The 13,776-nt window shown below is 38.7% G+C and overlaps 1 protein-coding gene across 2 annotated transcripts in view; it reads right to left on the bottom strand.

Annotated features, from left to right (window-relative positions):
• Positions 1-13,776, bottom strand: part of pappab (pregnancy-associated plasma protein A, pappalysin 1b) — a 120,747-nt gene that overhangs the window by 30,359 nt on the left and 76,612 nt on the right. For both annotated transcript variants that reach the window (XM_081367174.1, XM_081367175.1), the window contains exons 15-16: positions 934-1,117; positions 511-718 (exon numbers count right to left, since the gene is read on the bottom strand). In XM_081367174.1, the coding sequence (XP_081223300.1) occupies positions 511-718; positions 934-1,117 (392 nt within the window). The remainder of the gene's footprint in view (positions 1-510; positions 719-933; positions 1,118-13,776) is intronic.

The raw sequence follows: 13,776 nt of genomic DNA, 5'->3' as shown, positions 1-13,776 counted from the left end.
GTCTAATATTTGGCTAAACGTGGCTATGGGAGTAAATGACCAACAGGGTAAATGGCTACACATTTATCCAAGCTTTCAAACAATTGATACAACCCTGAGTATTCAATTGCCACAACATGATTAACTAAATCTGCAATGCAATGAAGTTAATGGTAACACTTAACGGTAAGGTTATATTTGTTAACTACATTAGTTAACATGAACTAACAATGAAAAGTACTTCTAAAATAATCTTAGTTAATGTTAATTTTAACATTTACTGATACATAATTAAAATTAAAAGTTGTATATGTTAATATTACTTAATGGACTTGAACTAACATGAACTAACAATGAATAGTTATATAATGTTAACAACGATTACTAAATACAGTAACAAATGTATTGCTCATTGTTAATGTGAGTTTATGCATTCAATTATGTAATGAAATGGGACCTTATTGGAAACGTTAGTAAGTTATTTAATGTAAGTCATAATTATGCATCCAAGTTGGTTTAGTGGTCTCTCACCTTTTAAGCTTGTCTATGTGGGGCACATGGTAGCCAGGCTTGCATTTGTACTTGCAGAAAGACCCAACTTTGAGGCCTGTTGCATTGCAGCGTTTGGTCTGCAGGACAGCGTTGGGTACAGGAGGAGGGATCGGACAGCGCAGCTCACACAGAGCTTCGGGGAATGACCACATGCCATCCTCCATACACGTCAGCACGTTATTAATGCCTGCGGAGATGAAAGGACAAAGGTACAGGACAAGTGGACTTGTGAAGATCCAAAGTCAACCTACTTCAATTTGATGTCATATACAGCACTGTTATTTTCAATGTGTATTGGTTTTTAAGTGGGGGGTTGGTGTCAAAACCACATTTGGCATTTTACACAGCTGACCTCTCAATCCCTAGGGCTTTTTGATTTAGGACCTGTCATGGTCTACCTACCCACAAGCTGAGCTGGCTCCCGGCACTGAAAAGTGCACTTCTTGCCGTAGGTGGTACCCTCAGAGAACTCAAAGACAGCCGGGTGCACATGATACTTATCAGGCCGCCCGCAGTCCACAGGTTCACAGGTCACCTGCTTGTTCCATTTCCCATCCGCACAGGTGAGGGTCACCGTGGATTCAGACTGTTTAGAAGAAAAGCCATTAAGGCAAGAGTTTAGACATGGGAAAATAACATTTTGTTTTCTCTGTTAATTCACTCAACAATCCGTCAGACCAGACCATATCAAATAATACACATCTGTTTCAATAACAATTTACAAACTATACAGAGACAAAATAATACAGCTAAATTAAATATATTTATGTATCTCTTGGTAATAGAAAGCAGTGGAAAGTTAACAGTCTGAGTTGGTGATAATAAATAGCCCAGGTATAGCATATGAAGCTGTCAGAACTGAAGGCAGGGTGAGTCAGAGGTCATTTCTGCTGTTTTACTAAGTCATGTCAGACCTGTGTGATGTCTACAAATACATCTGTGCTAGTAGCAGAGCCACGAACCACACATATCCCGGATCACCATAAGAACAAAACAATTAAACTTAAAGGGTTTCAGAAAATTCTGTCGATCACTGCCATGACATAACGTGACTTTTTTAATGTTTCATTAGTAATTTCAAACTGATTTTCTGTCGAGAAAATACTGAGTGCGTCCAAGTGCGCCAAGCCCAGCACCATGAAAATGAGACTGACGAATCAGATCCTCGTTTTCACATGAGAGTGAAGTTACAAATCGTCATGAATTCATGATTGATCATACACTTACGGTAAATTACAATAACCTTTGTGCTGAGCGCTAACATTTATAACATTCCAGCTTGTGTTTTTTAGGTAATGTTAGTAGTAGTAGTAGTAGTATTTCCCGCTCCTGTTCATACACTAGCAATTTTATTTGATCTATTACAAACAGGATAGATTAATTTATTCCAGCATGGGAAATGAACCAGCCATTCTGCATAGAGAGTACGACTTTCCTCTAACCAAAATAGACACCACATATTTCAAAAGGTGCATGAGAACATGCAAAAAATTATGCAAAATTAGAAAGCGTGAGTCTTTCTTACTTATTCTCCTTTTCTCTGTAGTGGCAATTCCACTGTATCTCCTCTTACTATTTCCAAATGCAGTCCAACAATGAAAACTAGTCTGCCTATAGTTTATTTGGACCATTTGGTTATTCTTCTCTCTTGAGTAACATGAGGGGACATTTACTGACCTATTATTGACTCAATACATAAATCACTGCTTTTATTAACACAAAACGGTGCCTGCAAACAACCAACGAATCAAACTTTACTGTGTACAAAGCAGAAATAACAGTCGTGAATTTGTCACCAGGAGTAAAACACTGTATTCTTCTATTAGCTCCTCAATGAATCTTCAAACGTGTGAACCATGGAGAAGGGTTTATGCTTTTATGGCACGACAGACTTTTCACAGCCAAAAATATTATTTCCATCTAACATGTGGGTTATAAGTTTGTTGCACTTTTTGTGTGTGGTATTAAGTATGTTTTTGCTTAACATAAACCATACCCAGCGGATTGGACACAGGCTGTAGGTGGGTATAGAGTCCAGACTGTTTCAGTGAAGCACAGAGTAAAACATGCACTTCTCCACCGAGTTTTCCTTTTGTTTATGACAAGTGATGAAAGCTGGTTGGTTTAAAAAAAAAAAAAAAAAAGATGTCAGCTATGTTTATTGAAACAATTTCTGTGAAGCCAAACAGTTTTTGCTGGCAAGGCACATATTATTGTGGCAAATGCTCTTTAACTTGCATCCACAAAACAAAACATCAAGATGTATGAACAGCGTTTTTGTTGCTGCTTTATTGTGACCCAGGCCACTTTTCTTCTCTCGTCTCCTTTCTCTTTATTTGAAATTGCAGATTTAAATGGGCTGGAATGTGGTGAGCTTATCTAATGTTCTGTACCCTCTCAGGAAATGTACCAGCACCTAAAACTGAGCAAAGCAGCGGGAAGCATTTGAAATGCAATCCAGACACAGTTACAAAACACTTTTTGCCCCCTTCTTTCCCTCTTCCTTTTTTTTTTTGCACTGAAGCTCTTATTGAAAACAGCTCACCATGGAAGTGTGAGTCTTGAATATTTGAGGTGAATATCTGAAAAACAAAACAAAACAAAACAACAAGGGGGGAGGGGAGGGGGGCAAAAGATAAAAAAACAAAGCTAAAGTAAGCACAAAAATAAAACTAAGCAAATCAAAACAAAACAAAGAAAAACAAAGATTAAATTAAACTAAGCAAAGCTAAAGTTAAACTAAGCAAAAGAAAAAGAAAAAACAAACAAATAAAAGACAAAAACAAAACTAAATTAAAATAAATTAAGCGAAGCAAAAGCTAAAATTAAACTAAGCAAAATAAAGTAAAACAAAAACAAAACTCAAAAAATGAAGCAGAAGCAAAAGCTAAAAGTAAAAAACTAAGTAAAAAGAATAAAAACAAAAAATGAAGCAGAAGCAAAAGATAAAAGTAAAAAAGCAGGCAAAACAAAGCAAAATGAAGCAAAGCAAAACAGTTAGTAAGTAAAAATGTAAACAATAAAAAACAAACTAAATAAAATACAGAAAAACTAAAACAAAAACTAAACGAGTACAAGACAAAAGACAAAAAAAGGACAAAACTAAATGAAGTGAAGCAAAAGCTAACAAATCAAAATAAATGATAACAGAACAACTGCTTATAAAAAAAAGGTCTCCATTTCACTTCTTCATGTGAAGGCAGCAGTGTAATAAAATGCTTTTTTTTAACCTCATATCACTGGCTTAATAAAATCCCAAACAGATCAGCAGTCACAATCTACTCAACATCTCCCCCTAGGGTCAGAGAGGCTGCCGTCTATGTCATAATGCCATAGAGCGTGTTAGTGCACATACCTGCCTTCTTTATAAAACCTGTGAGTGGCTACAGAAGTACATAAAAGCGTCATCTAATTTTCCCTGCCCAGACATCGCTGGCTCTCTCAAAGCCATTTCAAAGCTCAATAGCAGTTTAGACACAAGGTTTATTAGCCGACACTGACTGCATTACAGGAACAGTAAAAGAGATGACCACAGTCGCAGGGACTGTGTGGGACGAAAAGGAAAACATAAGCTGTTGTGGTTGAACTGAAGAAACACACACATGCAGGGGGCTGTTTAAATGCCCACCTGTACGGCATATAATCCGTGTCACATGCACAAACGAAAACACACAAAAACACGTTGCTCCTGCTTGAAGTTATATCACGACAGGCCGTTCTGGTTTACATAGGGGAAGGGGACTGCCGTCACATTGGGGGGTGGCAAGTTGCGGAGGGGGGTGTCTGCGTGCGGATTTTCCTTCTTTTAAAACTTTACAGCTGCTGATTCCTCCTCCACTGAGTATTTAACTACCACTGACTACTGTGCCTAATTCAACACAGATGCCTCTGTTGGCTTTTCTTCTACACCCCTGCCCCATCCTGTGTTTCTCTCTCCACGTGCGCACACACACGAATGCATAGTACACACGTAAGCAAACACGCTCGAAACACGCATACGCACAGACACGCAGAAGGGGTAAAGCAAACCTCAAACTCTCCATTTCCCTTTGCACTGTTGAAATGTTGTTTGCCTAACAGTGATTTCAGGACATGCTCTGCTTTCAATAACACCTTGGCAAAAACAAGGGGCCATGAAATTAACACAAAGACATGACATTGTAGTGGTGGTTGTTGCTGTAGTTATCTGCTCACAAATCTGTCCTCCATTCATGATGGGTTGCGAGATCTTAACCCTTGATGCTTGGCTTTGGCTCACAATCTTATAAACACATCCATCTCTGTCTGTCTTTTTTTTTTCCAAGGACCATACTGGCATCCTCTCAATGATGTTACGGTAACAGGTTAATGATGAAATGGCTAATTTGTCTCTGACTGAAGCCTTTAGGAACACATATTAAGAGCTCCCTGGAGATGACTGATAAGCTGTAATGACTGTGCTGGGATCAGCACTTTCGCTCTGTAAAGGTACGAAGGCTCCCTTGCCTTGTCGTCATCATCTCTCTAGCTCACACGCAAGCTTAATATGGTCACATTTTGTAGGGTAAACACTGAAACTGTCATGACACAATTTTCTTAATGACCATTTACTATTAGACATTATTTCATATGCACACCCACACAGTATGTCCAGATATTATTTATTTATTTATTACACTGAAAATACTGAAGTTTCAAAGAACACTGCTCAGTCAATCTGATATAAAAACTGAATCTAAAATGTAAATAATAATACTCTTTAAAAGGGAAAATAAAAATAAAAATAAAGAATATATATTTGACTGAAAGAGACTAAATTGAGAATTACTATATATTTTTTTTTACATATGTACATATGTATGTTTCCTTTGTATTTTTTAGTGTGTGGGGATAAACATATGTAGTAAAATTGATTAATTGATTGATAGTGGATAATGGGTAGGATTAAATAAGCGTATGCATCTTCCTACTCCTTTTCGGACATGTACAAGTTAATATTGTTTTGTTTTTTGTTTATTTTAATTTGTTTTGTCTTTGTCCATTAGCTTTTATTGTAGTATTTTTATATGTTCGAAATAAAGCCATTCATTCATTCATTCATTCATTCATTCATTCATTCATTCATTCATTCATTATACACTGTTTTAATCTTCAAAAAATACATGTGATGAATGTATTATTAATTATAAAAAAATCAGGATAAATTATTCAGCTAAGGTTTTTTTTTTTTTTTTTAGCAGTGAATGTTTGTCAAGTCAAGTCATCTTCATATAGCGCTTTTAACAATGTAGATTGTTTCAAAGCAGCTTTACAGAGATAAGCGTATAATTTAAGGTAACAGAGATTGTTTTGGTTTTATAGTGGTTCTTTAATAAAGTTATTTTCCAGCTAAAGTTAGTTTTGATTGATTCGCTTCCGTCGCAATGATCATTAGTTATTAAATTAGGGGCCGCTAAGACGACACCATTCTCTCTACACAGACTTTAAACGCAAACCTGTGAGAAACGCTGATGGCGTTCACATGCGCATTAAGAATTGGTTCTATAGTTATGTGCGTTTGAATATATGTGCGCAGGTTTGTAATTCCCTACAAACCAAGCCTAAACAACAAACCAAGCCTAAACAATATACACATGAATACCAATATACACATTTGTCACATATACAGGTCCACGAAGAAGACTAGGATGAGATTAGCTAGTAAACAGCACAATAACTATTAAACCAATCAAAAAGAGAATAATTGGAGTAGCACAAACAACACCAGACAAAGAACTGAGGAACCTGAAGGACTTAAATACACATGCTAATGAACTAAAAGGCCAACAGGTGTGATCTAATTACTAACACAATGAATCACCATAGCAACAAATGATGAGCGGGACGTTTGGGAACACAAAACAGAGGAAGCAGGAAAACAAAGAGAAGCAAACTAAGAGTCATTGAAAACTAAACAAAAACCAAGACACAATAAAAACGTGACATTGTTGGTACAATTTTTAGTGCAACATATCTACGATTTTTGATCTATAAATGTATATATTTATATCTATATCTATAAGTATTGTAAGCTAGAATAATCAATCAAACTATACCATTACTGCAGAAAAGCATCAAATCAGTGTTGTTTTCATCAACTAAAACAAAAACAAATTTTTTAAAAAAATATGAAATTAAGCGGAAATAAAAAATATAAATATTAGATGAAAAACGTCTCAGACGACTGTAACCCCGGTTCCCTGAGAAGGGAAATGAGATGTGGCGTCTGGAGTTGGCGCTATAGGAACACCCTCAGAGTGATCGGTGTCTGAACACGTGTACTAAACACACCAATCTATTGGCCAACAGCAGTCTATGATGTCATGATCGGATTGCCCTCGAGTACAAGAGGGTGTCTGCAAAATATCTCAACTCTTTTGTCTGAAGCAGACGTGCAGGCAACCTGATGCTGTGTCTTGAATAGAGCCTGACCGATATGGATTTTTTGGGGCCGATGCCGATACCGATATTAGGGAGCAAAAAAAGCCCAATATCGATATATCGGCTGATATTATTTATGTGTATATTATAATACAGAAGCAATATTATTTATGTGTATATTATAGTACAGTACCAGTCAAAAGTTTGGACACGCTTTCCCATTCGTGTGTACAAACGTTTGACTGATACTGTATATAGAACAGTATACATAAACAGAATATATATATATATATATATATATATATATATATATATATATATATATAAACACATGTTTTGCAATGATCACTCAAATGTGGTGACCAAACACTCGTGTGACAAAGATATGTAGGCTAATGGAGGCAGGGTGAATTATAGAATGAGAATAATACATTTGAGCTGTAACCAAACTAGTTTTCATTGCATGTCCTATTCTATATTATATTCTAAACACTGTTGCATAATCTTCACTAATGACTTTGTCTTTTAATTTAGTCATGATATATAAAAAATAACTTGTATCAATAAATATATCAAAAGTGTCACTGGCAAAACCTTATTATCTTCTATTATTAGTCTTAATTCCTCTAGTCTCTACCAGTGGAGGAAGAACTCAGATCTTTTTACTAAAGTAAAAGTAATAATACCACAATGAAAACGTGTTTAAATATGTACAGTACTTTTATACTATTTTAAATAAGTAGTCAGCAAAATGTACTAAACGTGAAACTAGGCTACTCTTTATGCAAAATGGCCCTATATAAAGTGTTATAATTATATCAATTATTAGAATATTGCTTGATGTTGTAACGTAGCGTTATAGGCAGAATGGGCTTTAACAATGTGTCTACACCGGATGCGGCCACTGTTGCTCGCGTTGTAACAGCTGTTTACCCTAGACGCGAAAAAGTGTCTGTTACAAAGCAGAACGAGGCATCAGTTTACTGTTTGAGATTTGTTGCTTGCGTCGCGCCGTATCCAGTGTAGACCACATCACTGATTATAATGGGTTCAACTGTCTTTTGTCACATCACGCCGCTCGCGTCCGGTGTCTTGTTCAGGCAGCAGCAGACAAGCGGTGTCTTAATGGTAAGTTGCTTATTAGTACCAGTGCGGTCTGTTGAATGGTAATTTAACGCTACGTTGTCACCTGGTGAGACGCAATGTTATACAGGAAATAAACAATGTCCCTGTCTTTTACTCTCACAACAAGCTTATCATCCTCGTTTGCTACATTAGCTAGCTAGCCATGTTTCATACCTTGTCAGTGGAGTTGAAGCTAATGTGTGCGCATCTTACACCGTGTCTGAGGTAGAGACCTTATAACTCAAGTGAAAGTTGGCTGGTGTCACTACAGTGACATGGGTCGCCATTAGCAAACAATGGATCATGCTCTGCTGGACAAACTGCATAATTACTAGCCTAGAAATCTAGACGCACCCTATCGGCAGCAAAATGTATTTTGCAGCCAGGGTAGTCTAGCAACTCTCCATTGACTTTCGGAGCTGTAAAAACCTAAATTGGGTCAGGCCAATCACATCGTGTATAAAGTAGGCGGGGCGGGCTTAACATAATGACGACAGAGTTGTGACGGTTCCCTGCTACTTGAAAACAAAGAATGACGGCTACTGCTGGAGAACAGTCTTTCGAATCTGCTTTGGCCGCGACTCTGGAGGACTTGGAGTTAAGTTTTTCTTTGAGAAAAGAGCAAAGAACGGCACTTAAGTCATTCTTAAAAAAGGAAGATGTGTTCGTAGTTTTGCCGGCCAGATTCAAAAGTTGAATCTATCAACTAACGTAAGCTCCGCTGTTGGGAAAACGCTCTGGTTGGTTGAAGCGCTGTCCTATTGCGTGCAGAGTGAATTTGAAAGACAGCCGTTTATCCCGACCCTCGGATTGAGCCAGGCTACATAATTACACAATTTACAAGCATTTTATCCGCTTAAATGTTCTGTGAAAAAAAAAAAAACATATCTGCGGCATATCTGCCATATACGCCAATACCGATATATCTGCGACAGGCGCATACCGGCCAATAAAAAACGGCAGACCGCTAAAAATCGGCAGACCGATAAATCGGTCGGGCTCTAGTCTTGATCCCCTTCTTAGGGAGCCAGGGTTACAGTTGTAACCTGAGACATTCCCTTTCGAAGTGGAAATTTCAACTGGAGTTGATGCTATGGGGAACAAATATCCACTTCACCATGCTGAGGAGGTGCCTGCCTCATAGGCTGAGTATGCAAACCATAGTGGGCATTAAAATAATTTGACACAACAGGTCAATCAGATATAGTCAAGGCGCATCAACCCCCAGGCGCAAAATTGCGAGTCATACACCTTATTTATACTGCACATGTCTGCGGTGCATTACGGCTCCGATGAGGTTTTGTTGTGGTGCCATCTCAGACCAGGAGCATTTCAGAAGTGAAACAACTGGATTCTTGAGACCATGAGATTTGCCTGTCTGACGTTGTTTTTCTTAATTTTTTTGTGTTTTTTCTTAATTTTTGGGGTTCTACCATGGTAAAGTTGGCTAAATGGTTATGTTTGTCCTGTTTAATTGTTTTTATTGTTATGTTTATTGCCATTTCCTACTTTGTTGTTGATACACTTAAAACTCCAGTTCAGTTATGAACGACACGGATAAAAGATTTTTAGCTGTGTTTTAGTCTTTTAAAATACATCCTCAGATATCTTTTATCTATATTTCACATACAGTGCCTGTGTGGCTTGGATGCGGCGTCCGTCAAAAATAGACCATCCACCTATCTTTAGCCAAGCAGCGGGGAGAGCCGCTTCTGGGCTGCTTCTGAAACGTGCTTCTGTTATAAACACAAGAATTTACTAGAGTGGTCACGATCAGCTCTGGTGGCCTTGTTGGAGCTGTAATGCGTCACAGACGTGTGCAGTGTAAATAAGGGGATAGACTGCTTAGTGAAGCCACTCCCTAAGTTTTATTTTCTCTATTAGCATCAGTAAAATTCAGCTTCCATGCACTATTGAAAGGGAAGTCCCGGCCTTATAACCTTCCTCCCTCCCTCGCAGGGCAGGTAAAACCTAAATATACCATGAGCAGAGCTCTAACGCTTATCCAAAGGGACTACTCGACTACAACCTTTGATTTACCACTACTTCTCAGGGGGAGAAAAAGGCTCTCACTTCATCAATGGGGATGAGAATACATGAGGTGCATAGAGGAAGGGCTCTTGCCAATTCAACTCAATCCCCAAGGAAACTGCAGGGAGCTAAATCTCTACTTATGTACCATAAAGCCAAAACACTGTCCAAGTTGTCTTGTGGACCTGCTCAGAGACCTACAAGCACTAATTGAGCAACTGCTGTCATAAAAAGCCAGGAGTCCATAGGCTGACTGCCCAAAATTGCCAGGTCTTCTAAGCAAAGGTCGACTAGAATCGTGAGCAATACCCGTACGGGAGCGTAAAGGCCCAGGTATACTTCATCTTCCATGTTTTACTCCGTCTTGTGCACAGTTGAGCATGCAATCATTTCAAAGTATACTCCTTTGGCTGTGAGAGCGAAAAGACGAGTTTGACGCATACACATTAACTAGTGGACAGGGTGTGTAGACGTCCATGGACCCTCCTGATGACGAAAATTATGTCACACGGACAGAGAGTGGACCGTCGCGGAATGCGGGCGGCCGAAGTACACTTTGGGCTTAAAGTCCTACCTCAGGACCCAACCATTGTTGTGGAGGAACAGATGGAACTGGATTAATTAAAATTCTGTTTATCCTGCTCTAGCATATCGCCAGAGCAGCGCAACAACAGCGAGCATGATTCTAAGAGGCTTTCAACCTTCAGTAACAGTTTTTAACTTTTTTTTTACTTTTTAACTCACTATTCTTAATACCCAGGCTCAATACCCCAAGGAGGCCGCAGGGGAGCCATGTCCTGCTTAAATGGACATGGAAATTGTTTTATTTGAAACAGGGACAATGCACAAATAAACATTAAACTTGTTAAACAAGAGAATATGTCTTGGGCCAGGTTATAGCAACAATTGCTAATTTCCACCTGTAGTCCCTGATAACGATAAAGACCCCAGATAACTGGGTGAGAGCAGCTCATACCCTGCCTATGGTAAAGGCAATATGCCTAAAGAACACCCTCCCAAAGGGAAGCGGATTCCCTTCTTAAAGCTACAACTAATGGAGAGGGAGATAAATTAAGAAGTCATGTGAGTTACCCATCCTAGATCCATTCTTCCTGCTCTACCCTAAGGGGTAAGAAAGGGAGGCTCCTAACTAGCCTACAGACTACAATCTTACAACTGCTGCCCAACAAGGGGGAGCCTAAGGGAAACAACAGTACAGCATTTAATAGTATGCCTACAACTCTATCACCACTCTATCACAAAACCCGAGGGGACCACAGGGGAGCTTATATTTTACTTTAAGACCCCAACATGACTGGGGGAGAATAGCTCAATGCTGACATCAGTAAATAACCTCTATCTAGGTCCAACATATGCCTACTTAAGTTCTTATAATAACTGGAGAAAAAAAAAAAAACTGAATCCTATGAGTTCAATATGGTTCCGTTCATCCAACTCCAATCTAAGGGGTGTTTCAAGAGTAGACTAGGAAGGGAGTCTACAAGGAGCCAAAGCCTTATCAATTAGCCACCAGGCAACAACCTTCCAATTGCTGCTGATACAAGGGGAAGCCTACTTCTTACTCTTCCGTGGGAAAGGAGGGTGAATAAGTGCAGGGCCTCAAACTGTTTGCCCAATTCACTTCGGCTAACCACCATGAACCAAGGTGAAGACTGCATTCCCATTTTTAATAAGTAAAGAGGGAGATACAATCAGGCAGAAGCACACCAGTAAATAGATCTTGACCCAGGCTTAACCCTACAGGAACTACAGGGGCGTTAGGACTCTTCAAAGCCTATTCAGAGCCAAAGTACCTTACTCACGTTCATTTGGCAACTAAATGTGAGTAGAGCGCTTCCCAAGAGAGATACTCTTGCTTTCAGACCAAAAAATGAATAGGGAGGAGAGATAAATAAGATTCAGGGAGTAAGGTGCCTTAGTCTCATTTATCTTGCTCTTACTCTAAAGGTAGGGCCATATGCTACACTGACTGTGGAAGGCATATTGAAAGCAGGGCATGTAAAGGTGTGCCCAAGCTAACATCACCTAGGCCTTTGAAGAGGATGCTTCTACAAAGCACCACCAGCCTGGCCTGCGGCCACATACGCCTTCCATACAAGCCATGCGGTGGTTTGGCACAGCTTTGAGGGCAAGGCTGGAGCCTTAAGTGAAGATGGCTAACTCAACCCTGGAAAGGAAAGGCACGAGCCAAGTATGGTTTCTTCCAAGACTTCTCTACCTCAGTATGAAGGTCTGGCGCCAGCAACATGCTTTCTGCATGATCAGAAGAACCCACTGAGCGAGCTTCTAAATCAAGAAGATAGCTTGAACTCGCCTAATGAGATTGGTAAATATTCACTACTTCCCCGAATTCCTCAGCCAGCTCAAATTGCAACCCTTTTTTACCGTGAACTTGTCAAAGTGGGCACATCCAGCTCCCTCAAAAGCTGCACGTGCGTGCTTCGGGTAGAGACAGATAACACAAAGCTTGTGTAAGTCCTCTGGTGTAAGGTAGTGCCTTAGATCCACGTGTTCAAAACCATACCAGGCTAATTTTCATCTGTAGTCCCTGGCAGGTTGATGGTAAAGAAAAATCCACAAGTCCATAAAACATTTTTAAAAAATCATGTAAAAACACATTCCAGCAAACATAAGCATAATCAAGAGCATATTAACACAAATACAAAATGACTTTAAATATAAGACATAAACAAGATACTAATCCAGATTATGAGGAAATTATTGATTATCCAATAACCACATTTTATCAATGCAGAAAAAGAAGTCAAAGATGTAGAATTTCTTAATTCTATAGGTATAGTATTCCAGTTATGTGCAACTCTATAAGAAAAGTCTGACTGCCCAAAAGCACTTCTTCTATATGGTATTAAACAATCCACTCTAGTAGTGGCTCTAGTAGATGAGTTATAGTTTAGGAACACTTTAAAAATCTTGCATTTAAATTATACAATGATCATACTATCCTTACTAATAGTGATATTAAACACATAGGCTTAATATTAAGAAATATACATATTTGAATATTTATATAAGTCTCAAGCAATATGTCAGTATATATAATAAAGGCACACTATGCAGTTTCCATTTTTCTCAAACAGCGACCCCTTGAGTCGCGGTGGAGTACTTGTATTTAACGTTACTGACGTAAATACCACTCATGCAGAGCTGTCTCTGCACTCTTCCGACCGCGCTTTCTCCGTTTTCTTCGTCAACTCTGCCATGATCCACGTCACATGATAACGTGAAAGTTCCACTTAGAAAGGAAACTTAAAAACTGTAATTGAAACTTAGAAATGTTGTTTTGGCAACTAACTGAAAAAAAAAGTTTAAGTACTAAAATTACTAAAACTGAAATAAAAATAAATGAAAGTTAAATAGAAATATTTAAAAAAAATATATGGGTGGGATTATGGGTGCATTTTAAATAGATAAGTGATGGAGAAAGGAGTGCAATGTTATTTCAGAACTCTTTTTATTTTTATTTTTATTTTAAAGGGGAGTGTTGTAAATGTAGCACTACTACAGTTCCTGTAACAGCCGTGGCCATCTTTATGGAAACTATCCCCTCTTACCTTACATAACCGGACTAGACATTTCCCCAATGGCCCCTGAAGCCCCCAGCCCTGGACCCCAATGTGCACCGCTGTTAAATAAGCTGAGCCCTCCCAA

This window comes from Scardinius erythrophthalmus (assembly GCF_964197995.2).
Source record: "Scardinius erythrophthalmus genome assembly, chromosome: 5".
Taxonomy (NCBI): Eukaryota; Metazoa; Chordata; class Actinopteri; order Cypriniformes; family Leuciscidae; genus Scardinius; species Scardinius erythrophthalmus.
The sequence above is the reverse complement of the archived record's forward strand: the minus strand, read 5'-3'. Positions and strand labels throughout refer to the sequence as shown.